This window comes from Lycium ferocissimum, chromosome 9 (genome assembly GCF_029784015.1).
Source record: "Lycium ferocissimum isolate CSIRO_LF1 chromosome 9, AGI_CSIRO_Lferr_CH_V1, whole genome shotgun sequence".
Classification (NCBI taxonomy): Eukaryota; Viridiplantae; Streptophyta; class Magnoliopsida; order Solanales; family Solanaceae; genus Lycium; species Lycium ferocissimum.
The window spans coordinates 41,046,969-41,074,857 of NC_081350.1; the positions used below are offsets into that span (position 1 = coordinate 41,046,969).

General features: G+C 32.8%; 2 protein-coding genes and 1 pseudogene across 7 annotated transcripts in view; all 3 read right to left on the reverse strand.

Moving 5' to 3' along the window:
- Window positions 1–5,253: 5,253 nt before the first annotated feature.
- Window positions 5,254–12,388, reverse strand: LOC132030820 (TMV resistance protein N-like). 2 transcript variants are annotated; one of them, XM_059420577.1, is made up of 4 exons: window positions 12,272–12,388; window positions 10,729–11,019; window positions 6,086–7,189; window positions 5,254–5,949 (listed from the first exon to the last, which is right to left on the reverse strand). In XM_059420577.1, the coding sequence occupies exons 2-4, from the start codon at window positions 10,990–10,992 to the stop codon at window positions 5,815–5,817; spliced, it is 1,503 nt and encodes a 500-aa protein (XP_059276560.1). In that variant the 5' UTR covers window positions 10,993–11,019; window positions 12,272–12,388; the 3' UTR covers window positions 5,254–5,814. The 2 variants fall into 2 exon arrangements, with proteins under 2 accessions (XP_059276560.1, XP_059276559.1); XM_059420576.1 differs by having other exon boundaries at window positions 5,254–5,967.
- A 55-nt stretch (window positions 12,389–12,443) lies between these two features.
- LOC132030821 (disease resistance protein Roq1-like) overlaps window positions 12,444–27,889 on the reverse strand; it is a 29,060-nt gene continuing 13,614 nt past the window's right edge. For 3 of the 5 annotated variants that reach the window (XM_059420578.1, XM_059420580.1, XM_059420579.1), the window contains one exon: window positions 12,444–13,329. In XM_059420578.1, the coding sequence (XP_059276561.1) occupies window positions 12,444–13,329 (886 nt within the window). Of the gene's footprint in view, window positions 13,330–14,425; window positions 14,573–15,642; window positions 15,698–27,889 lie in introns of those variants that run through there. The other 2 variants (XR_009408115.1, XR_009408114.1) reach the window with 2 other exon arrangements.
- LOC132029468 (pentatricopeptide repeat-containing protein At2g02980, chloroplastic-like) lies at window positions 15,847–17,047 on the reverse strand (annotated as a pseudogene).

The following is a 27,889-nucleotide window of genomic DNA, read 5'->3' on the forward strand; positions in this document are numbered from 1 at the left end:
GACAATAACTTCCTCGGACCTTACTAAATATTCATTAATTCGATAACCATGAAATCCTTCCCAAACATAAGCTTATGCTTGACTTTCATGACGAACCTAGTTTCGTCGAAGTCACATGACTTAAAAATCTTATCCTATATACATTAAGAACATCGATCACCCTGTAGTCGTGAAGGTCTCGTGTCCGCCTTGGCGAACGTCGATCTATTCACGGCGCAACGTCACGAAAATTGAGGTATACAACTACTTATGAAACCTTTTCGATTAGTGCGTATGGATATCGGGTCCTATAAACATAGTACTTGTAATGGAAATAAATACTTCCTTATCTTGTGGATGATTTCGGTAGAATGACTTGGGCTTTTTTTTTTTTTTTAAAATTCAAAAAGTGATTGTATTACGCACTTCGAAATTTTATTCTTCTAGTTGAAACTCAATTTATACTACCGTACAAGCGATTAGGTCGATAATGGTCTTGAATTTGTGAATTACGAATACGATTCTTTGTTTTCGGTCTTTTGGTATTGTTCATCAAAGGACATGCGTTTACACCAGCAAATGGTGTGGTTGAGCGCAAACATAGACATCTCCTAAGATAGCAGATGTTAAGGTTCAATTCGTATACTGTAAAATTTTGGGGTGATTGTGTCTTTCTGCCGGCGCATATCATAAATAGACTTCCATCTTCTATCCTCGAGGGTATTTCACCTTATGAGAAATTTCGTAGTGCCTTTGTCTCGAAACTGCCATGAGAACTTTAGGTTGTTTTATGCTATTACCACAGATCTAATCCTCTTTTGATAAACTTGCACCTAGAGCCGTACCCTCTTGTGTTTATGGGTTACTCGGTACCCGAAAGGGTTATAGATTATCTGACTTGAATTCTCGTAATTTTTTTGTAAGTAGAGATGTTCGTTTCGAAACGTATTTTCCTTTCAGAACACTTATTGCCTTTGCATCACCGCCTCCATCACCTCTATATCTGCTTATTTTCACGATGACCATGACACTAATCTTCCCATTCCTCCTCGATTTGGTTTCCTCACTTCGTCCCCGATATTTCGCACTGATCCAAGTAACTTCTCGTATTCCTACTTTTTGATGCACGCCTGCCTTCTCTTCTTCCTTCTCCCAGCTGTCTACGATTCTTCACCCTCTTCCTCCTTCTCTACTTGCAACCACACCATTTTCCCCCGTCTAATGCTCTTTACTACTAAGAAGATTACTGAGAAGTACTAAGCTTTCTGTTTGATTATCTAACTATGTCCGTTCTCGGCTGTCTCCGGATCTTCCTATCCTATCAATCTAGTTGTGGATTACTCTCATCTTAGTCCACCCTATCAAGACTATCTCTCAGTTTTCCCTTTTACCGGCTAAACCTCGAAATTGATACCGAAGTAATTCATGATGACAGATGGGTTCTTGCTATGAAACAAGAAGTTGACTTACTAGCCAAGACGTCCGTTGGATGCGAATGGGTATTCAAGAATTAAGTACTTGCTGGAGATGTTGTAGAAAGATTCAAAGCTAGGCTAGTTGCAAAAGGATACACTCGGCAAGAGGATAGACTACCATGATACTTTTTTCCCCTGGCAGAGATGGTCATCGGGTGTCTGCCACTTTCTTTCTGTTGCTATGCATGGACCCATTTTTTGTTTTCCCGAATGGATGTCTTTAATGCTTTTCTCGAGGGTGATCTTCGCTGAAGAAGTGTTTATGCTACTTGCCTCGAGATTTTGGCGTGAGGGGAGACAACATACTGCGGATCCATCTAAAGCACCTAAAGTGTGTAGGTTAAAAAAAAAATCCTTATGGTCTCGACAAGCATCTAGGCGGTGGAATATCAAGCTTACCGATGCATTGTTAGATCGAGTTTTCGCCGGAAGTAAACATGATTATTCTTTGTTCACTAAAGGGATGGACAAAGTCTGGTGATGATCTTATATATGTAGATGATTTGTTAATTGCGGAAATGATTTGAATCTTATCAAAGCTTCTCAGTCAACATTACAACAAAATTTCAAAATTAAAGATCTAGGTGAACTGAGGTACTTCTTAGGGATAGAGTTCCTCAAATCAAGCAAGGGCATTCTCATGACACGGCGGAAAGTACACAGGCCCCAGAAATTTGGTCTCGAGTGGGGACTAGCGAGGGGCAAAGCTGCTTTATAACACTTTAGAGCAACATATGAAACTTACTCTTTGCGAGTATGACAAACGTCTTAAAGAGAGCGAGGATGGCAATAATCCCTTCTTTGAGATAAGATTAAGAAGAGTAGTGATGATCCATTACTGATAGATAGAGGTGCCTCTCAAAAATTAGTGGGAAAGTTGCTTTATTTGGCTATGGCAAGGCCAAATATCTCATATGCGTCTGAGAATTTAAGTCGGTTGCATGCTCCAAAACAATCTCATTTGGATGCTTTGCACTTCGTGTAGTAAGATATCGAGGGAAAACTAGTGCAGGAGTTTTGTTAAGCGATGATAAGGACGATACACTCCGCAGCATTTTTTGTGACTCGATTGGGCATCTGTGCGATAACAGAAAGTCGGTCACGAGCTATTGTGTGAAAGTGGGGAAGTCATTGATATCATGGAAATCAAAGAAGCAAGAAAACAATTTCAGAAATCTTGCGGAAGTGAATACGGGAGCATGGCATCAATGATAGCGAGAAATAATATGACTTGAAATTTGTTGAAAGAAATGGACTTTAGTGTGAAATTGCCAGTTGATCTATTATGTGACAATAAAACTGCATTGCAAATAGCTGCAAACCCAATCTTTCATGAGAGAACTAAGCACATAGAGATAGACTGTCATTTTATGAGAGAAAAAATTCAAAAGGGGATCGTCGAAGCGATACTGCACATATGTGGAAATGAACGAAGGTGACATACTCGCACTAAAAACTTTGGGAGGACAACAACATAGCTATCTTGAGCAAGTTGAGGTACGGTAAATGTTTTTCAACCCTCGACTTGAGGGGGAGTGTTGAGAATAATGAGCTAGAAATGCCAGCTGGAAACAGATGGCACTATCTTGTAACTAACTTAGTGATGAGTTGTAGTTGGTTAGATTAGTTACTAGATATTTTGTGATTAGTATGGTTAGGTCGGTAAGAGTGATATATATATTAGAACCACTGTACAGATTCTTTTTTGTATCAATGAAATATACGAAATTCTGACTTCAGTTCTCTCCTTAGCTCGTCTTCTCTAATTGTTTTTCATGAATTTCCATTCCAGCTTTGAACAAAACTGATGCTCTTTTGATTTGGGGGGAATAGATTAAATTGATCTGGAGGATTTTAGCGGTGGGCTACGTGTCTTTTCAGCTGCAAGGTTTAAGACACGTAGTTAAACTAATCTCTTTCAATTTATGTGAACCTTTTCGGATTAATTGGTCAAACTTTATAAGTTTGATCAAGATATTTCAAGTTTATAAAAATAAAATTTATATATTTAGAAATTACATAAAAAGTTCTATAAATCATGATAATTTGTAATTCAAATAATTAAGAAAAAATATAAGGAAAACGTGGTCGAAGAACCGCCTCGTAAACTCTCCAAATGGTAATAGATTCGCATAAATTGGGAAATACATATCAACAATTTATATGCTGAAATGGCTACAATGCCCCTGAGTTAGCAAACTGAAATGACTATCCAGTGAGCAATTTAATCAACTTAAGCACACATGTTGAAACCCTCATTTATTATAAAGAGAATTTAAATTTTTCATAAGCTATGTGACTTAAATCAATCAGAAGAATAAATTTTAATCCCATTTGAATGAGCTAATTATAAATGATTAATAAGTTTACGGTGCTAAAATTAATTCTTAAAAAAGTAAATAAAAAGTAAGAATGATTAAAAAAAAAATCAATGTAAAATATAATATTTATACTCTTTTTGATCTACTTTCTAATTCTTACACGCTATAGAGAGTGAGTTCATTCTGCAAATCACTTGACATTACAAGAGACTTTAAATATGAAATATTATGGTTAGGTAATAATACCACCTTATAATTTAAAAGTATTAATTAAATTTGAAACAAAAATAGTTCCATAAATTTGCTGTTACACCATTTTGCTCTCATTATTTCTTAGCATGTTCGGCCAAGTTTAGAAGAGTCAAAAATATTTTTGTTTTCTAAAAAAAATACTGTTTTAAGAAGTTAAGGTGTCTGATCAAACTTTTAGAAAAAATAAGTTTCTGAATAGTGGAAAAGTTATTTTTTATAAGTCTTTCTAGAAGCGCGACTTTTGAGAACCTTCGCCAAATACAACTTATTATTCTAACATTATAAAAGAAAAAAGGCTAAATTGATCAACCACACACAAATTACTTTTATCCAAAATATTTTTATATAAAATACTCCCTCAGTCCAAATTTGTGTGGCACGATTCGGTTTTTAAGATTCAAACAATTTAATTTTGATCGTGAATTCCGGCATGGAATCTTTTGAAATAAAATTTACATATTTGAAATCTACGTTAAAAGTACTACAAGTCATAATAATTGATAATTCAAAATATATATGAAAAAAATTGCGTCCAAGAAAGACGTGTTCGAATCTCGAAATCCGAAAAGTGCCACATAAATTCGGACGGAGGTAGCAATACTTTTTAAAATAAATAAATTTTGACAGTTTAGCTAAACTTATTGATTTCATTTCTTAAACCCCATTTATTTAAAAGGTGTCCTTTCTCTTAACATATTTTTTTTCCCAATACCCCATTTTCCCTAATCAAGCTTATTAATTACCCAAAAGGCCGAAACCTCTCGAAAGTTAGTTGCTTAATAGCCATTGATTTTTCCAATTTTGTTAATCTTGGACCTTCATCTTACACTTAGACTTTTGCATTTCACATATAATTAGCTTTTTGGGGAAGAGAAAGAGAAGAACTGATCTCAACAAGACTCTAATATATATGGTAATATTCAGACTTATTTTAACCTTAATTTTTCGCCGAAAAGGGTTCGGATGAACTCTTGGGCCTTTACTAAATCCGCCCTCTATCTCATGTTATTGTGGGTGAATTCTGACATAAGTTCTCAAAAGAAATAATATCACATAAAATGCAAAGATAATTTCAGAAATGGCTATTTAATTTCAGCGTGAAAAGTCCAAAGTGAATGGAGGGAGTATCATATAAAATATATGTTTTGTTCTAATTAAATCCTATATGTGAAAACTCATATAAAATATATGTTTTGTTCATCCAACCAACAGTTGTTCGACACTTAAGTACTCTTTAACTGCAGTGGAAATGACTTTAAAGGGAAAAAAAACAGCTCTTTCAAGCATAAAATATATAAAATATAAGTGTCCCATAAAAATGACTTATTTCCCCTGGGACGGACAATCTTCGCAGCCTCAGAACACACAGTACGATTTCTCTTCACACAAGCGCTTGACTCTGCTAGACCGACAAGATTTCATCATCACCTCAATATCATCAGCATACACCAGACGAAGTCCCAAATGTAATGGAATATGGGAACCTAAAGATACCTCAAATCTACAGTAGTCATTTGGATCGTTTACCAAAGTAGTATCCTTACCTTTTCCTTTGAGATGCGCCTTGTGAAAGAAAATAAAGCCGTCATGACCGCCACATGCAACTACTCTCGACACTGACAGACAAATTATTTTTTCAAGAGGTTGTTGATCAATAGAAGCACGATCTGGCACCAATTTTATAGTGACCTGTACAACACAACATACTGAATGATAAACTCCTGTCTTGTGGCGATTCCTCATTTAAGAATGGAAGCTGACAATAGATAGCAAATCCCAGAAACTTATCATTGTACCAGTGTTTGTTTAGATTGAAGCACATCGCCTTCTGCACATTTCCCAAAATATGTGAACCATGAAGGAACCTTATCACGTGGATAACTTCTAGGGAAGACAATAACAAATGCCCTTCCAGCTGTGCGCTGGTCATCGAAAACCAACTACAACAATATTAATGTTGCACGATTAGTTCATTTTCTAAACATCTACAATGAAAAAGATTGCATCATGTTTATAATCTCAAAAAGTTTATGGGCAAAGACACAAGGAGAAGCATACCTCTTGCTGCACCATTGACCAAAATGGAGGGAGAATGTCTTCTAGCATGTCAGTCATATTCTCCCTTGGACAGTTTCTCATCTGCACACCAGAACTTTCTCTGTGTGAATTACACCACATCTCTTGCAACTTCAGGTTAGCAAAGGAGACCAAGCACAGCTCTTTGTACATGGCTGGTAGTGTTGGAATGATCTGCAAAGCAAAGCGATCATCTGCAAACAGTCCAATTATACGTGGAGGAAGCTCTGGCAGCTCTTTAAGCTTTTCACAATAGGTTATGTCAAGGAATTGAAGGCTGTTAAGTAGTGCAATGCTTTTAGGTAAATAGGTGAAGCTATTTCTGCTCAGAATTAAGGTCAATACTGAGGCCAAGAATCCAAGGTCTTCAAGAATACTGCCATCAACTAAATTGCAAGCACCAAGATCCAGTTTTTTAAGTGTGCCAGATGGTAAATTACTGGGCAGCTGAAAGTTCAAATCAAGTTGGGCAAAACATCCCCAACTGCATAACTCGCTCTCTTGAAAAAACTTAGGTACTTTTCGAAAAGATAACCACCTTAGTTTCTCCAAGAGTGTGATGGAATTTGGGATGCACCAGATCGAAGTTTCAGTTGCATCAAGCCCCTCCAAGTTTACAAGATCACAAATGTCTTCTGGCAAGTTCTTTATTTTGGTACAGCGATTGAGGCAAAGAAGCCTCAATGTTTTCAACCTGCAAATGCTGCTAGGGAGTGTTTCAATGTTACTGCAGCCACTCAAATCTAGAATTTCCGGGATATCCCCATGTTCAAATGCCCATGTTGATTCTGTTAAGCGATTCACATTTTTCTGAATTTCTGGAAATTTTCTCAAACTCCGACAACCAGAAAAATTTAGAACTTCAACCCCCGACTGTAACATAGTGGGAAGCCTTTCAAGTTTTTCGCAATCTCTCACATCTAATATAATAAGCTTTTTGAGGGCTCCAACAGATGGGTGGACCTCTTCAAGCCGAATACATTCATGTAGGATTAGCCTCTCCAAATTTGGAGACCCCGATAGGTCTGGAATTTGAATTAATTCACGGGAGCCAATCAAATCAAGAAGGGTCAACCTGTTTAAATGCTGTTTTGAACAAGAAATGAAATATATGAACACAATTATAACATTAAATTGGGATAAGGCATAAGTACCCGAAGTTTACTAGACACACTTTACTTTTACAGGTGCTATTAACCCCCCTAAACTTTTTAAAACATAATATATTATTTTTAACACGTGACAAGGAGAATCCAAATTCTATTATCTTCCCTAAACTTTTTTAAAACATAATATATACCAATATTTCCAATAAATGTTGATCAGGTCTAGCATAGTAAATGAGAACTTTTTTAATATTCAATTATCAAAAATCAAAACTTTAAAGGATTGAATCAATCTTTTATTAAAGTAAAAAATTTGGAATACACGCAATATAGAGGAGGAAAAAAAATTCTTCTTGATTTTTTTCCACTGGGTGTTCTTTCAGATTTTTAATTTTTTTTAATTTTTTTTCAAAAAAATCTATTTCATTTTCTTCTTATTATTTATTTTCCAATCAAAAAAAAAACGACTATTAAAAAAATCAAAGGTCTAGCATACTAAATGATGTTTTCAATGCTATTTTAATATTCAATTATCAAAAATCAAAACTTTAAAGGCTTGAATCAATCTATTTTTTTATTATCTGTGTAAAGAAAATTAAAATATTTATAAAAAAAATAGGATTACTTTTTCATTTTTTATTCTTAAAAAAAAAAAAGAACGTAAAAGAAAAAATAATATTAAATGGAGATCAAAATATAAAGGAGGAAGAACACCACCTTCAGTTCTAAAATGAGCTAAGAATATTCACCAAAAATTAAAAAATATCTTCTTGATTTTTTCCATCTGGGTGTTCGATTTAAACATGTAAAAGATTGTTAATTTAGGATTTAATTTTAGAATTATCCAAATCAAAATTTGATAAAAAATAATTATTTTTTCTCAAACCATTAACCAATAGAATTTTACACCTTTAAATTAATCAAACAGATTGCGGAGCTATTGTTTTACGAAGGAAAATTAGAAAAACTGGTGATGGTTGTTTAACATTTTTGGTTTGTATTGGCAGAACTAGTGGTGAAAGTGTGTAATTTAAAGATGAGACTAGGCTTATTAGTAATATAAGTGGAAGAGATTCCGACAAAATAATGAATAAAATAATTGCAATTTGAGAAATTATATAACCAATTAACATTAATAAGAACAAATTTTGAAATAAAAGAAAGATATATGGGTCAAAAAATTAATTTGATGTGTAACTATATAACATAAACTTTAGTAGAATTTAAAAAAAAAAAAAAAAAAAAAAGATAATATTTTCACTAAATTTAATAAAATAAAAGTACTTATTAACAATATTAAATATCATTGGAATCGAACCTTAACAACTTTTCTCGCTATACGCTAGAGATAAAATTTTGAACACCTTTCTAATTTTTATTTGTGAATGGTAAATAAGAAATGATTGATCTTGAGAGAATAATGTTTGCTTGTTGTATAAAATACGATTAAATCTAAGAAGCAAATATATATCTTTGCAAACCTAATAAATTTATAGCATTAGGCGATAGTCAGGATAGAATATGCACATAAACTTAAGAAATGAATGTTCTCATAATTAAAAAATAATAAGTTACGTTACTTTATTAAATTATACCCTATATATACCCCGTAATTTTTTGCAACGGAGCAAAACTTTGTTTAGGGCCCCTCTTTAAATCCGCCTGGTGGTGGAAAATGGAGCTAATATTAAGCCCATATTGGTGGATCGAAATTGAATACAAAATGCTTAAAATAATAAAAATTGATATATTTACAAAATGCTTAAAATAAAACAAAATTGATATTTTTATGCACACTGAAATTCACTTTTCTTGCCACGTCAGCGCTCAAGGTGATATTTATTCTGTATTAAAATAGTTTAGGAGGTAATAGAATCCGTAAAATTAAAGTGTTTTGAAACTTTGGGTAAAGGTCAGAGTCACTTATGCCTTATCCCCATTAAACTCATGTCTTTTGTATGTATGGATAGTTAGTTACAATTTTTGTACCTTAAATCACAGATGAAAATATGGTCTTAACTATATATTTGCTATATATCAGTTTTTATTGTTCGGTTTTCGGTTTTAAAAAAAAAAGTACAATCCAATCCGAATCAAAATAAGTTTGTTTTGGTTCGTTCGTTTTTTTTTTTTCGATTTGGTTTTCTATATAAGATGATTAACATAATTGTATAATTATATTTGAATGAACAAATATTATAAAGAATGGTTATTCAAATCTCTTAAATATATTTTCTAATATAAGTCATAGATAAAATTTCCAATCCCACCCCCCCATCATTATATATAAGTACTATATATATATATATATATATATATATATATATATATATATATATATATATATGAAAATAGATATATATACTAAAGAAAGAGTATTTGCTATCAAAACTCCATATTTAAAAGTACAAAAGCAAGAAAAAAATATATATATATATATATATATATATATATATATATATATATATATATATCTTTAATATATATATATATATATATATATATAATAGAGGGATACTGCCTTCTGTAAGATGGATTAGTCCGAATTCATATATATATATATATATATATATATATATATATAATAAAAATTTTTTATTAAATTTGTATGACGTGTCACCTTTTTCTACCGCATAATTAATTTTAGCGTATTTGTAGGTTAATGATATATTATTGATAAGTTATATAATTATTAAAGTTTCTTCGTCACACAATTAGATAATTTTTAGCGAAAATTTATATATGAGGAAGAACGTTAAATAGAAAAATTAGCAAATCTCAAATGGACACAAGTGATTTGATATCCTACACTAACATGATATAGTATGATAACTACAATTTGCAAAGATCGTAAATTGAAAAATATTTTCATATTTTGTGAATTTTGTGAGCGTGTGGTTTTGTTTATAGATAAAAATCGATTTGTTTTGATATTTATTAAATTTTCACTCATTATTTTGTGTCTAGGGTTTATGCTAGTTAGATGTTATTCTTAACCTTAGTTTTAAACGGAATTCAAGAAATAACCTACATTTATTAAAATGAACCTCAAGAATCAATAAAAATTTGGCATAAGGCAATATTCCCCCCGAACTATACCCGAAGTTCCAGCGACACACTTTACCTTTACCTTTCCAGTAAATTTAACTTAAAAAAAATAAGGTCAAGACCTAGAAGTAATTAATTGAAAAGTATGACATTAATATGAAAACTTTTGTGAGGACTACAAAAGCCCCTTGATTGTCCCTTATATATAGTAATAATTAATATATATATATATATATATATATATATATATTTTGAACCAAAGATAAAAAAACCAATATTCTTAATATCTCAATTCGATAAGGAACACCAGCTTTGATGGAAAAACCAATCCAAATTAAATTGTTAAGCTGTTAGGAAGATAATTAATGGAGTTCAAGTTGTTTCATGTATAAATTTCGAGTTTCATATGCGAATAATGCACACTCCTGCTCAAAGATAACGGGGAAAAAATAGTATTGAGTCACATCATACCTTTGACCCCTCCCAGAGGTTAATCACATAACTATACCGCATACTAAGCACCACCAGCTTTGATGGTTCGAAATCTTTTGGCAACGATGGTGAAGGATAATATGACCAAATTAACCAGCATAAGCTGTTAGGAAGATAATTAATGGAGTCATGCATCAAGTTGTTCTGAGACCATGATGCAAATATTCTTAGTCGTTTCATATGCTTGAAGACTTCAGTGCTCAGGTGTAAAGTATCTTCCTCTGAGTTGGACTTCGACAGCATTTGATATGAGATTATTTTCCCTTACCCCTACGCCTATATAGGATCATTCTATTGCTCCGCCCTGTAAGGATTCAAAAGCATTAACAGAGAAAGTACAAGTGATTTTTTTATGCTTGCACATGATAATTAAATTTAATACTTTATGAAAAGAAGAATATGATGAATTAGTAATGCTTTATGAAAAGAATATGATAATTGAATTTAACGCTTTATGAATATAAAAATGACGAAAGTGTATGCTTAAAACTATTAATTAAAGATCAATTTACTTGAATCTAAATTTTTTAAAGAGACAAACATTTCGAGAAAAAACAGTGGATACTTTTTGATTGTTTTTTTTAAAAAAACATAAATAACTCAATTTGTGGACTCAACAAACAAGAGAGGAATCGGGATTTTCTGTAATTAGAACTTTTATATTTGTATTCATATGAGCTTTGAATTTTTTAATAATTTATTAATGCTTTTTAATTGAGTTCTTATTTATTAATTTTTTTTTCTTAAAAAAAGAATAAAAAAGAGTTATCAATCAGAAAGTTAGGATTTTCCGGTGGTGTGACTTTTCCTAATCCCTTTAATTAAGGAAATGACATCATATTACTTAATTCTATATTTACGCTTAAGATTATAGGATAACCATTATATGTTACGATAATAAATGCATTTAAAATGACGAAAGTATATGCTTAAAACTATTATATAAAATTTACTTGAATCTAAATTTTTTAAAGAGACAAACATTTCGAGAAACAAACAGTATACTGATTGTTATTTTTCAAAACATTAATTTGTGGACTCAACAAACAAGAGAGGAATCAGGATTTTTAATTAGAAGTTTAATTTCTTCATATGAGCTTTGAATTTTAGCTCGGTCGGAACTTTTCAATTGAGTTTTTATTTAATATATTTTAATAAAAAGAGTTATCCATCAAAAAGTTATGATTCTTCGGTGGTGTGACTTTTGTTTTAGTTAAGTTTAGTGACTTTTGTGCTAAGAAAGATAGTTAAGTGACTTTGTTGAAAAAAGTTAATAGTTACGAGACCATCTATGAAATTTACTCTTTAATGATGCCTCAATTTCTAATTAGTTGGGTATCTGAATTCTCTTTTAAATGTTTAATACATGTAGGGTTGGGAAATGCTTTTCAGTCTCATTTATAAGCTTAAAATGTTTATGGTAAAAAATGTTTTTTAGCCTTATTTCCTAAAGGCCAGAGCAGAATATTGTAAATTGTGATGGCTTATAATGAGTGTAAAATTTATCAGGATAAATTGCTACCTTATTTTCAGAAAAAATATCAGCAATATCCTCACGGAGCCATATCCGGCGCCTAGGGCATTCTTGCCTTGCAATACGCCAGCCCATTTCTCGAATCAAATCATGCATCTCAATCTTACCAGATGATTGAACCAAAAGGAGGGACTTCTCAACCAGGACATCAATCATTATTTCAGTGAATAGTTGTTTTAAAAGACCAACATAACCTGTTCTTAAAAATTGAACATGCGAAGTCTAGAAAAACTTGCTTCTCTGCATCCCCTAGTCCATCATAACTTATCTTAAGCTTTGAAATGATTTCTTCACTAGGAATATCTCGCAGTGCATCTAGTGCACTCCTCCACTGCTTCATGTTCCGTCCACGAAGGAAGGAACCCAAGACTTTAAGCGCCAGGGGAAGGCCATCAGCATACTTTACAACTTGGTGAGAGAACTGCTCAAAACCATTGACTGGAGATGTCTCTCTAAAAGCATGCCGACTAAATAGTCGAGTCGCTTCAGCTATAGCAAGTAAACAAACTCTGTAAGTGTCGTCACAGTCCAATAGCAAGTGCTCGTCCCTTGCAGTAATAATAACCCTACTACCTTTACCGAACCAATCATGGGCTCCAGCTAGCCTATCCAACTGGTCTTGATGATCCACATCATCAAGAACTACCAGAACCTTCTTAAAGCCAAGCCTTTTTTTTATCATATCGATTCCACCATATTCATCAGTAAGATTCACAGATTCAATTTTCAATACCTCAGTAAGCAGAGTCTTTTGCAGAGACAACAACCCATGTTTAGCTTGATTTTCTTTAATGTTATCAACAAAGCAAGCACCTTCGAATTGAGGAGAAAACCTGTAAAAAATGGCTTTTGCAATGGTGGTCTTGCCAATACCACCCATCCCTGAAATCCCAATAAATCGAACATCTTCACATTCCATCATCAACAGTGAGCTTACAGCCTGAATTTGTGATTCTGCTCCAACTAGAGTGTCACTGATCATTGACTTTTGGCACAACTTATTGGCAATTTCTTTCACAATACGTTCAATGCACTGAGACTCATTTCTGCACAAGAGAGAGAAGACAATGACAATCTGCAAAAAGACAAAAAGATACACAGTACTTAAAAAATAAATGCAGCAAAATAAAACAACAGACACTTAAATAGAATGAACAACTTCATCAAAAAAAAAAAAACACACACACACACACACACAAAAGAACAACAAAATATATCCAGAGACTGCGGACATAATTGGTATCATCAAATAGGATTACACAGGAATTATAAGAACAAAAGGATAGTAATCACCTTACTTTTTTTTTTAATTATTATTAAGCAAGAAGAATTGTAATCACCTTACTTATTAGAACGAGAGAACTTTAGCTAACCTGTGTATTTTACAGGTATTAAAGGTGAAGGAGTAGATGGCTGGTGTCAATAAATTCAAGATTTACACAGAGTAATTAGCACATTAGTATTTTTGCTTCCTAGCCCAAGACTAAAGAAGTGTAGGAATAAAAGTTCAATGTGAAAATGCATCCATTATCCAAGAAATGCTCGACATTATAACAATTAACTCTTTGCAGAAAGACCAGGAACTTTAATGCCAAGTTGAATAGCTACTGACCCGCTGTATGTACTGCCATGGAGATCATGGCCTGCCAAATTGCCTGCTTCATTTAAGGCTTTCTTCCATTTATGCACCTTCTCTGTGTCGCCCTTTTTCTTCTTTTTTTATAAAAAGGGGACCAGCTGCTGCTGAAATCTTCCTCATATCTGGAGAAGGCTTTGGCAAAACTATTTTTCTGGGAGCGTACTTCCGATGGACTTATGTCATAGAACACTGGTACAACTGTCTGCCCAAGTTCATCTCTACATTCCATGATCTTCACCAGCTCATCCAAGCACCATTTGGATGAAGCATAGTTCTTTGAGAAGATGATAATGGCAAACCTTGACAGTTTAATGGCACTGACAAGTTGAGGTGAAATCGATGCACCTCGTTCTAGTGTTTCATCATCCTTGAAGGTCTTGATTCCATCCCGAGTTAATTGTCTGTAAAGGTGAGCCACAAAGGTCTGACGCGTGTCTTCACCTCTAAAACTCAAAAACACATCATTTTCCCACTGTTCGGAAGGTGGTAACGAACTAGAAGTGGCAAAGGACATCTTTATCCAAATAAAGTGGAAATTGGAGAACTTTTCTATCCTCCGAATTGCTAAAGATTGAATGACCTGCTTTTTGCACTTCCTCAACAATTTACTGAAAGCTGCCTTCTAAAGAGCTAAATTTACTCCAGAATCACTAAACAAAACAATAAACAAACAAAACAATAAATTAGATTATTCCAAAAAGCTATATCTTGGTCATATTGTGAAACAGAATATTAAGACAACTATATCAGATTTAGTGACATTCCAAGTTGCTTCATTATCTTTTTTTTTTTCAATAACCGATACTCGGTGGATGATGGACCCGCCCCTCTACTCTTCTTCACGTAAATACCGGGCTTTTTTTGTTTCGCGATAGGGTTCGAATCCGTCACATGCGCTTAACCCTCACATCACAAGTTGCGCTCTTACTACTACACCAAAGCCATAGGGCTCATAATTGCCCTCCAATTAGTCTTCTAATTTGGCCCAACTAATTAACGATAGGGGCATGGTTGGGTCAAATATTAATGGAGGTCAAAATGTTGCTTCATTATCTTCTAAAGAAATTATCATTTTCTTTTGGGAAAAAGGTCAAAATACACCCCTCTACTTTGTTTTATCAATTAACTTTACCCTATGTTTCACATTAAGGCTAAATATACCCCTGCTGTTTTGAAACTTAACAAATATACCCTCAAATTAACGATTTCCCCCAAATCAACCTCAAATCTTCAATTTCACTTAAAATTACCCGATCACACCATAATCTAAGTACCAGACTCACAAAAACAACAAATACAGTAAACTCATATCATTTATGGTAATTCACGATTCTCAATGATCTTTCCTTTTCCATTAATCTCACCTCTCTGATTTTTAGTTCCAAAATAAAGCTACATACTCCTCTCCCTACCCTATACCTGAAAAAAACTCCTTCCCACAACCATCTTTTATACTGAATAAATGGGGTAAAAAATAATTTTTTTTCTACATATATAAAATTTTAAACCCCCTTAACATAAATAAAAGTAACACAAATTCAAATCACAAGATCCTTGTTAGACTTCCTGGCTACGCCATTGCTCACAACATCGTATTTAAACTAACAATACAATACAATAGGTAACAATCATCCAAACAAAGTATAAACCCAACTCCCATTTCACGAGAAAAAATGGAAATAAAACACAAGTGAATTAGCTTAAAAAGAAAATGAAGAACCTTACTTAGTTGATTAAGCTTGAGAAGTGAAAGATTTTGCATAATGAAACTTTTTGTGTTGCTTAAAAAGCACATGCAGTCCACAAAGATTGAAAGAATGAGTGGCTCATAGTAGTTGAATATCTGGATAAGATCCTTATAATATCCGCTTAATAGTTGAATATAATGAGTGGCTCATAGTAGTTGAATCTCTGGATAAGATCCTTACAATATCTGCTTAATAGTTGACCTGTAGGAGAGAGAGTTGACTGCGGATGGGTGCATTTCTTTGAAAAATCTATAACCCTCTTCAATCAATCCTCTGTGGTTGCAGGCATAGAGTAGACCCAAAAATGTAATTCCATCAGGACTAACTCGTGCTTTCTGCATATCTTGAACAAAGATATTGCACAACGAGCAAGACCATGAATAGCATAAGCCATGATCATTGCTGACCATGCTTGAGTGTCCTTATAACTCATGCTTTCAAAAACAGAAATCGCATCAGGTAAACTCCCGCACTTTGCATACATATAAATAAGTGCAGTGTTCACCTTAACATATCTATCAAACCCATTCTTCTTAACATATTCATGCACCCATTTTCCAAACCCCAATGTTCCCAACAGAGCACACGACGAAACAATACCTAGAATCGTAACATCAGTAGGCTTAATTTTTTTCACTTGTAATTCGCGAAACAACAAAAGAGCCTCGTTTGGCTCGCTACTTCTCACGTAACCAATTATGATCGCATTATGCATTACCACACAAGGTTCCACTATCCTATCAAACACGCGACGAGCTGAACCATTGTCCTTACACTCAATGTACATATTCATAAGTGCAGGACAAACATAAATATCGTCGTTAAGGCCATATTTAATCAAGAAACAATGCAATTGTTTACCTTCCTCTAAAGCTTTTGAACCTGCACAAGCCTTCAACAAAGAAGGAAATGTATAAAAACCAGGAGCAATACCCAATGTTAGAATTTTCAAGAACACAACAAAAGCATTTAATGGAGTGTCACTACGAGCATATCCACGAGCCAAAAAGTTAAAAAGGACTATATCTGGTTGAGGAATTTTATCAAACAACTGGTGGGCATGGTGCATTGAGGCAGTAGTTGGATTAGTTGTACAAAAATTTATAAGCCTACTCATAAAAAAAATATCATTTTGACTGTGGGTTTTTATGGAAATGGCTTGAATTTGCTTGAGGTCTCTTAAAGATTTGATTTTGGGTACAAGAGAAACAGGATCAAATTCAATTGGACTAAATGTGTCTTTTCTTGAATACTTTGTAGTGAAATCTTGGGAAGAAAAAGGCACTAATGTGAGTGATGGTACTGGAATTGCCATGGATTAAAGATTTACAGTTATAAAATTGTTTTGGAGGGAACAAAGCTGTTAAGGTTGTTAAAGGTTTCATATTGTAAAATCAAATAAAAGGATTATTCCTAGTTTGGCTTTTTCTTCCTTTTGGCCTTTCATTTTGCACCTCATTTATCCTGTGCCAATGCAACTGTCGTTTCTTAAAAATTGTTCTCCTATTCCCATTTTTACAAATCATTGTTTTATTCATTATAACCAAGACTTTTATAGTAAATTATTTAATTTAATATACAGATTGAGTGCTTACTTGAGTTGAGGGTCCATCGGAAACAACCTCTCTACCTCCCAAGATAGGGGTAAGGTCCGCATACACTATACTCTCCGCAAATCTCACTCGTCGGATTACACTGGGTATGTTGTTATTGTTGTAATATACAGAGTGAGTACAAAAAAAGTATTTTCTCATATCTCTTTTCTCTTCCCTTGAGAGTTTATGGCTCAATTTTAATTGTTATACATGGATTACTTACTCAAAAAGAATATGTTTTTCTTCATCTAATTTAACCTCAATACGTTACTAATATACTTATTATACACCCTATTCTGTCTAACTTAATGTCGGTAAATTGCCGTCAATGAAATGTCACATTAGCTATACATGATTGTTTTTTACTAATGTGGCTGACCAAATGTATTATCTTGGGGCAAAGTGCATTAATAACTTTTAGAACTCCTATTAAGAATAGCTGAATTTCTTAAAGTTTAGCGCTTCAGAATAAACTTTAGACATGTAGATCTAAAGTTGAAATTGCAGCTGTAATAATAAAAAATTCAAACTTATGGGTATAAAGTTGGGCTATGATTGAATGAAGTTCATATGTATATATACCTTTTTCGTTTCAATTTATGTGAACCTATTTCATTTTTAATTTGTGCCAAAAAGAATGACTCATTTTTGTATTTGGAAACAATTCATCTTTCTGCAATGATTTATGTGTCTCATTTTACATTAGAAGTTCAAAAGTTTTTTTGTTTTTTTAAACTCTGTGCTCAGTCAAATAGGTTCAATACACGTATTGAAACGAATGGAGTACGACATATGGAATTATGCTTTTTGCAAACTTAATCTTTTTTTTTTTTTGGTATTAATTACATAGGGGTAGGCGGGCGGAGCCACGTTAGCTGTGAGCTTCATCGAGACCCCATAAAAAATTACGGTGTATTTTTAAGTTAAAATTATTTTATTATGTATATATAGTAGATGTTGAGCACTTCTTCATGTATTTCTTTTTTAATTTTTGAACCTTTTTTAGATGAAAATCACATTTCCGTCACTAGGTGGGGGGGAGGAATAACATAGTAGCATTCGAACCCTTATTATAACCGGATCCCTACCCCAACTTAAAACTTAAAACTTTTCAAACTTGAGACTTTTGGATATGATGTAAGGCTTTGGCATAGGTCAATTTCAGACCCGAAATTCAAAAGAATAAAGATCCGTTTTTGGATTGACTTATAAGTTGTTTTTAGTTTTTTTGAGTATTTGGTTAATTAATTTAAAAGTCATTTTGTCTTAAAATAAGGCAAAAAATAATTGAGTCAGTTTGGCCTAACTTATCTAAGCGAAGCATAAAGTAAAAAAAAAAAGTTGAAATTTATCAACTTATTTTTTTATCTTATAAATTTGTTTAAACAAAATGTACTTATTCGCTTAAAATAAACCCATCCAAACAGGCTCTAAGTCGCACGATGAGATTTGGTAATAAATTGCTAAAATTGACTAAACTTTAAATTAAATTAAATAGGTCTTAATAACCCAAATTACAAGCCCAATAACGATTTACCCATATGAATCCCTGGGCCTCTTAACTCAAGTTCAGCCTTCTCCTACCTCAGTCACTTCATCGTATCTTCCGAAAATGGCATCTACAGTAGCCAAGCTTAGAAGCAACTCTAATTACATCAGTGGCCTTCGAAAATTTTCACACACAACAGCCATACCTGCCCCACTTGATAACACCTTTAATCACCCTACAGCTTCATTACCATCAACATGACAACAATTACAACAACAACATAGGATTTATCGACATCATGGCTGTTCCTAAGAAAAAGGTAACAACATCCTTCCTTTTTTTTTTTTTTTGTCTCCTTCGTAATTAAGCTGCACATGATTATTTTTTTTTTTTTTAATTCCCTGAATTGGGTTTTTCTTATTATTTTTTAAAGGGATAAAAATCATTTTAGTCCTCCAACTTTATTTTAAAAATCAAAGACCTCTCAACATTGAACAATGACATTTTTATCCTCTTATCTCAACTCCTCCAAACATTGATGGTAGCTTTATATTATTTGACCGATCATCGAAGGGGTAAAATGAAATTTCACTTATATTACCTTAGTAATTAGTGAGTACCCTAATTAATAATATATAAATTTTTCATAGTTTCTTCCGTCAATTAATTCTAACGCTTTTTGCCATTTTCAATTTTTCTCCACAGCCAATAATTTTTTTTCTACATGTATAAGATTTGAAATCCCCTTAACATAAATAAAAGTAACACAAATTCAAATCACAAGATCCTTGTTAGACTTCCTGGCTACGCCATTGCTCACAACATCGTATTTAAACTATCAATACAATACAATAGGTAACAATCATCCAAACAGAGTATAAACCCAACTCCCATTTCACCAGAAAAATGAAAATAAAACACAAGTGAATTAGCTCAAAAAGAAAATGAAGAACCTCAGTTAGTTGATTAAGCTTGAGAAGTGAAAGATTTTGCATAATGAAACTTTTTGTGTTGCTTGAAAAGCACATGCAGTCCACAAAGATTGAAAGAATGAGGGGCTCATAGTAGTTGAATCTGTGCTTAATAGTTGACCTGTAGGAGAGAGAGTTGACTGTGGATGGGTCCATTTCTTTGAGAAAATGACAATAATAGTCCCTTATGTTTGAGGTTAGTTCAAAATAGTCTCTTAAGTATGTACTTAACAACTAGATATCGAAGTCCGTGCCAATATATATTAATAATTTTATCTTTATGCAATTATAAGAATCTTTTCAACGTATTTTTTTTTTAAGTTATGCATAAAAAATTTAGAAGTTTTGGGAGTAGAGATTCAACAATTTGTGTTATAGTTTATCTATTTGTTTCAAGTGATGTAACCTTATTCTTATTATTTTTGGAAGAAACATGTTAATAATCATTTTTTAAATTGCTAATCAAACCTTAACTAACATTTCAAAACTAATTGAACTTTAATTACTTTTTTAAAAATCTGAAAACATCATTTAAACGATCATACTCCTAAATTAAAACGTGAAAATCTTTAAACTTCGCATATATGCATAACTTGAAATACAAGGACTACATAAAATATTCCTCAAAACAATATTAACACGATTCATACTCCAAAAATTATTTACAAAACTTGAAATATGCAGTTCAAACTCTAGGTATTTATTATAAATCAAGTTAAAAAAAGTAATTTTGATAAAATGAATCTTGCCCACGTTTCTCTATCTATTTAAGACACTTGAAAGCTAATATGTAGGATATTTACTAAAAAAGCTTTGGACAGATGGAGAAATAAACCTGCAAACAGAGACTTTCACATAAAAGTTTAAGGGGGGCCCATGTTTTGTGATGAGTCATTTGAAAAAGAATGCAAATGCAGCGCGTAGGATAAAAATTCTAGTGTGGACTCATTTTTCAGCAATGCAACTTATGCACTTTATTGTCCAACAAAGAAAAAGCACACACATATAAAACCTAAGTCCAATGTCTTTTAAGCACAAAAAATACGAAATGTCAAAATTGCCCCTCTGTGCAAGTGTCGACGATATAGTTATTAATTTTAGTTTTTTAAGTTTGTCCAAAGTTAATGCTTATCGAATTCTTCCCGTTAGATTTGACGAATATAGTGGAATTTCTCTTTAACTATAAACTCCAAGAAAGTCACATCAAATTCTAAAATATGCAATGCAAAAGACTACATTGGACACTAAAAGAAATGTTGAAAAAAAATAACAATCCCATCCCTATTATTGTATGGAGAAAAACAATTTTCATGCTTGGTTGGTCAAAATTTTTGGAAAGTAGTTTTTTTGGAAAATAAGTATCTTAAAATGACTTCCCTAATGAAAATAAGAGAAACAATATTATCTCCTCCCTACCCTCGAACGCACCTCATCTTCACCCCTACCTCCGCCGATAATCCTCACCGCACCACCCCCGCCCAACCAATCCCATCCCTATTATCGTATAATATTGCCATAATGTTTATAAAAGAAATGAGAAGGCGAATAAAATATTATTATCATTTAGATATGGTAATGTCATTGTTTTCTGTTCCGAAAAAAAAAAAGAGTAAATTTTTCTTTTTTTACTTTCTCACATCTATAGGGAAAGAAAATGAGAGAATCAAAATTGATCACTGTAATCACGCATAAATATTCCGGATAAAACAAATGCATCCAAGTAAAGAAAAACGACAATACCTTCCTACATTTTAGCTAAGATACACTATAATTAAAAGATCCAGACATCAATTAATAGCCTCTTCCAACAACCCTATCAATATGCAACATATAATTATTTAAAGATTATATAATTTCAAATCTGCAAAACGAATGTTCCAAGAACTGTATAGAAATTCTCCCGATATAAAGCATGAATAAAAAGCTTGATCGCTGGAAGTGTTACACCACATGAATTTAATATTTGGAAAATATTTTTTGTCGATTCGATTTTTTTAAAAGCAACCAAAATGAAGAAGTGGCATTGAGAACTCCGGAAAAACACAAGTTGGAAGATCAAATTTTCTATGAGTTCACATTTAGTTATTTAATTTATTTTAAGGCACTTGGAAGGACAAGCCTTTCTCACTTCCAAAATAAAAAACAATTGTTAAACTTCCACAAAATGCATACAAATGAGTTGATTAGAAGTTGTTAAATGAAGGAAGAACTCAAATTATAAAATGAGAAAAAAATATGAAAGAATGACAGTGAAAGGACGATAGGAGAGACAATTACATCAGGTACAAACCTCATGAAACTTTTTTTTTAGGACTCTAACTTCAATAGAAAAACGGTAAAGCATCTCAATGACCTTAAAAAAAGGTAATTAGAATTGATCAATTCCATAAAACATGGATATATATATATATATATATATATATATATGAAAGCGAGCCGTGCTAACTTTAGCCTAGCAACGTTTTTCGACAGAAGCTACGGTCTAATTAGAATTGATCAATTCCATAAAACATGGATATATATATATATATATATATATATATATATATATATATATATATATATATATATATATATATATTATTTTACAAGCATGAATATTTATTTAACGATGAGATTAATTCAAAGAAAAGAATAAAATAGCTAGCTACCAAAGACCCTCGTTTCTTTAAGTTAAAACCTCTGGTAATGGTCTTACTTTCGACAACATTAATTATCTTTTGTAGATGAAGGTTAGATCGGATTTGGTTTATATTTAATTTTTGTCCTAATTGTTTTTGGTACTATAAATCTTTATACAATAGTAATAATTAATAAGTACACAAATTCAATTCTAAAAATAAAAAAGAGAAGTGTTTATTATTAGAGGATTTAACAAATTTACCAAATTTGTTTAATTAAAATGTTTAGTTTTTGATTTGAGATTTGGTGAGATTTCAAAAATAAAAAATAAAAAAAAAATACTATATATACTTGGAGAGATAAAGGAGAAAAAGCAATGGTGAAGAAATAAGGGCCATCATTCTAATGGTTGATTTCCGTATTGAAATTAATAAATGATATCTTTGTAAATAAAAAACTATTGATAGGTAATTTTTTTTTAAAAAGCTAATTTCTATTTTAGGAATTGATCGTTGTACTTTGTACATAGTTGAGGCTAACAATTATTTTTACAATATAGAAGCAGTAGACAATTTATATTTTATGTATGCATTTCGTAGCATTTAAAGCAAGATATATTCGTGCTTTAATTGGTATGTGTATATATATATACTAGTTATGTGAGGCCGTCTTAGCCCGCCCAAACGAATATAAACGAGATATTTTAATCTAAAGAAATATAATTTGTCTTAGTATAAGTGTACAACAACAACAACAACAACCATATACCGGGTGTAGTCGCGAAGTGGGTAGTTATATAAAAGCAAAATTTTCATTCCACTCCTTTAATATTTTAACTTTCATTTTGATGAATTATTTAATTCAAATCAAATTTGGAACCGAATTTGACATTATAACTTATGTATCCAATTTAAAGTCATTTAGTTCTAAATAAATAATCTATACATAGTTAATGAACTTTTACACAAATACATAATTTAACTTGTGCGACGGATGGAGCGCTCTCTCTTAATTAGGGATTAGGGGTTCGAGCATGGATATGGAAAAAAATCTTTGGAGGAAGCGCTCTAGAATAGGCGCGATGCGTCTGCGTGTCTGGATTAATTGAGCTCAAATGCGGATATCGAGCACCAATCGAAAATCGAAAAGAACGTGAAAAATGAGGTAGGAGGTTCGATAATTTTTTGAAAAGTAGACTTTAAAAATAAAAATAAAAAATTGACATAAATAAATAAGATTAGGACCTAAAAGTAATTAATTAAAAAAAAAGTTTTAAAAAAAATTTGAAAATTATTGTAAGGACTATAAAAGTCCTGCGCTCGAACATTTTTGAAAAGTAGGGATTTCTTAAAAACAAAAAACAAAAAAAATTGACTTAAATAAATAAAATTAGGACATAAAAGTAATTAATGAATTTTTTTAAAAATTTGAGAAATTATTGTGAGGACACAAAAGTCACATTATACTTTATATATAATAGTAATATATACGAGAGGTAAGATATGACAATTCATGAACAATTGTAGAGGTGGCAATTTGAGCTCATATTTAGAAAATTAGGCCATTTTCACATATTAGTGAGTTGGGTCGCTCGTATTTCGATTGGAGTAAATATGAAACTCAAATCTCTCTTTAACGTAAAAATATGGGCGGTATGGGTAAAAAATGGGTATCTATATAAGTGCGGCTAGACCTTAATATATTTCATTTTGAAAATGAGAAATTTCTTTCTTACCTCCTACCCCAACCCTTACCCCACCATGTCCCACCACCCCCACACACATTTTTTTTATTCCATATAATTTATTTTTCTTTTATAAAAAACTTATAAAAAACGAGAAATTTTTTCCTTACCTCGCTCAGATCTACACTGCCCCCCGCTTTGTACCTTGCCTCCAAAAAAAAAATTCAATTTCATATATTTTAGGTTTATAAAATTTTATAAAAAAATGAAAAAAAAAAAAAAAAGTTCTTACTCCCGCCTCCTCATGACCCCCAACCCCATAAATTTCAATTTCAAATATTTTACTTTTATGAAAAAATAAAAAAATTTCTTACCCTTACCCCATTCTCTTTAACCCTCATTTCAAATATTTTACTTTTATAAAAGTATTTACTATAAAAAATGGAAAAAAAATTCTTACCCCCACCCCACCCCTCCTCGACCCCCCTCCACCCAAATTTCAATTTTCATATATATTACTTCTATAAAAAATTTATAAATAATGGAAAAGAATTTAGGGCCCCACCCCACCCCTACCTTAGCCCCTCTCTGCCCCTCATACAAAAAATCAATTTCGTATATTTTACTTTTGTTAAAAAATTATAAAAATAAATTCTTACCCCGCTTTAATATAAAGACCCCTCTACCCACAAATTTATATGAAAAAAATTAATTTAACTTGACAAAAGAAAAAAAATTATAAACATACACTTAAATAATATTACATATAATATGAGTTAATTCATATTAGATACATTTATCACTAACCCATATTTACCCACATAAAATATGAGTTGAAAACGGCCATTTTGTTCAAACCATTTTCAACCAAACCAAATCCAACCTAACCCACCCATTTGCCACCCCTAAACAATTGTATGCCCAATTAGATTTAGTGAAGCAAAAAAATATAAATAAATCTTTGTAAAAAAGTGTATTGCCTTATTTATGCAGGCTTTCAATATTTATATATATCTGAATCAAAATCCAATACATCTATACAAGTCTTCATGGCCTTTTTTGCTTCCTTCTTTGTATCTCATACTGCAAAACTGGGAACTTTGACGACTTCCCAGGACATTCTTCTTGCTTCCATGTCTCGCAGACATTGATGTAACACAGAGACAAGGTCTTGATCTGAACAGCAATCTGAACTATAGAGTTCCTTAATGAAAGTCGGGTTGTCAGACAAAATTACGATTTTACAACATCGACGCAGCCCATTTCAGTGCATACTCGAAAGCATGTACTTCAGCATGTTTTGTTGGTGACTTTCAACGATCTTTGAGCTGCTGCCACTTCTACCCCGGGCTTCTTATACGCTATTCCAGCCCATTCTTGTCCCTCTTTCCAAGATCCCTTAACCTCATTACTAGCACGCACTGTACATGAGAGTCAACATCGAAAACATTGATATCAAACAGTTGTTTGGCTACTCGGCTTATAGAGCTCTCTCATTGCTCTGCCTTCAGAATACGGAAACCTCGAGTACTCTCTAACTGCAGTGGAAATGACTTCTGAGGGAACAAAAACAGCTCTTTCCTGCACCACCTTGTTTCTGTGTTTCCATATCGCCCACAGGACAGCTAACGAAAAACTTAAATCAGCATCTTCGGGAGCTGACATAACCCAGGACAATAACCACTCTTGAAATTCAACTCGGGTCCCAACTTCAAAGTTTAGGCCCAATCGCGATCCTACCCAGACTAGCTGAGAGTATTTACAATTCAAGAATGAGTCAAGTCTTCAGCAAAGGATAAGCATCTAGGGCAAGTTGGCAGGACTGGAAATTTATATAAAATAAGTGTCATAAAAATGATGTATTTCTCCTGGGACGGACAATCTTCGCAGCCTCGGAACACACAGTACTGTTTCCTCTTCACGCAAGCGCTTGACTCTGTTAAACCGATAAGATTTCAACCTCATCTCCTCAATATCATCAGCATATACCAGACGAACTCCCAAATGTAATGAAATAGGGGAATCTATAGATACCTCAAATCTATTTCCTTTGTGATGCACCTTACTCATATCCCCTTGAAAGAAAATAAAGCAGTCATGACCGGCACATGCAACTACTCTCGACACTGACAGACAAAATATGTTTTCAAGAGGTTGTTGATCAATAGAAGCACGTTCTGGAACCAATTTTATAGTGACTACTACACTACAAAACATATTGAATGATGAACTGCGGGGTTCTGGCGAATCAGCATTTAATAATGGAAGCTGACAATATATAGCAAATCCCAGAAACTCCTCATTGTACCAGTGTTTGTTTAGATTTAAGTACATCCCCCCCGTACGTGTCACAAAATATGTGAACCATGAAGGAACCTTAGCACGTGGATCACTTCTAGGGAATGCAATACCAAATACCCCTCGGCTGCGCAGGTCATTGAAAACCAACTACAACAGTATTAATGTTGCACAATTAGTTCATTTTCTAAACATCTACAATGAAAAAGATTGCATCATGTTTATAATCTCAAAAAGTTTATAGGAAATGACATCGTATTACTTAATTTAATCTGAGATTATTTTCCCTTACCCCTACGCCTAAGATTATAGGATAACCATTATACGTTACGATAACATGCACGATGCATCATATAAAATGACGAAAGTATATGCTTAAAACTATTAATTAAAGATCAATTTACTTGAATCTAAATTTTTTAAAGAGACAAACATTTCGAGAAACAAACAGTATACTGATTGTTATTTTTCAAAACATTAATTTGTGGACTCAAACAAACAAGAGAGAAATCAGGATTTTTACTTAGAAGTTTAATTTCTTTGAATGTTGGGTCGGTCAGATCTTTTTAATTGAGTTTTTATTTATTATATTTTAATAAAAAGAGTTATCAATCGGAAAGTTATGATTTTCCGGTAGTGTGACTTTTGTGTTAGAAAAGATAGTTAAGTGATTGTGGCGAAAAAAGTTAATAGTTACGTAACCATCTATGGAATTTACTCTTTAATGATGCCTCAATTTCAAATTAGTTGGGGTATATGAATTCTCTTTTAAAAGTTTAATACATGTATGGTTGGGAAATGCTTTTCAGTCTCATTTATAAGCTTAACATGTTTATGGTAATAAATGTTTTTTCGCCTCATTCCTAAAGGCCAGAGCAGAATATTGTAAATTGTGATGGCTTAAAAAAAATAAAATTTATCAGGATAAATTGCTACCTTATTTTCAGTTAAAATATCAGCAATATCCTCATGAAGCCATATCCGGCGCCTTGGGTATTCTTGCACTGCAATACGTCAGCCCATTTCTTGAATCAAATCATGCATCTCAATCACACCAATTAATGAAACAAAAAGGAGGGACTTCTCAACCAGGACGTCAATCGCTATTTCAGTGTACAGTTTTTTAAGAAAAAAACCATCACTTCTTTCAAATGCACATGCAGAGTCTAGAAAAACTTGCTTCTCTGCATTCCCTAGTCCATCATAACTTATCTTAATCTTTGAAATGATTTCTTCACTAGGAATATCTCGCAGTGCATCTAGTGCACTCCTCCACTGCTTCATGTTCCGTCCACGAAGGAAAGAAACCAAGACTTTAAGCGCCAAGGGAAGGCCACCAGCATACTTTATAACTCGGTGAGAGAACTGCTCAAAACCATTGACTGAGATGTCTCTCTAAAAACATGCCGACTCAATAGTCGAGTTGCTTCAGCTATAGCAAGTAAACAAACTTTGTAAGTGCCGTCGCAGTCCAAAAGCAAGTGCTCGTTCCTTGCTGAAATAATAACCCTGCTACCTTTACCAAACCAATCATGGGCTCCAGCTAGCCTATCCAACTGG

Excerpts from the sequence above, each read along its gene's own strand:
- LOC132030820 (XM_059420576.1), bottom strand. The coding sequence starts at position 10,992 with ATGCTGTCGAAGTCCAACTCAGAGGAAGATACTTTACACCTGAGCACT. Across the intron at positions 7,190-10,728 it reads ACCTCTGGGAGGGGTCAAAG|CATTTAAACAGGTTGACCCT; the intron begins GTATGATGTGAC and ends TGTTCAAAACAG. Across the intron at positions 5,968-6,085 it reads GGTCAATGGTGCAGCAAGAG|TTGGTTTTCGATGACCAGCG; the intron begins GTATGCTTCTCC and ends ATATTGTTGTAG.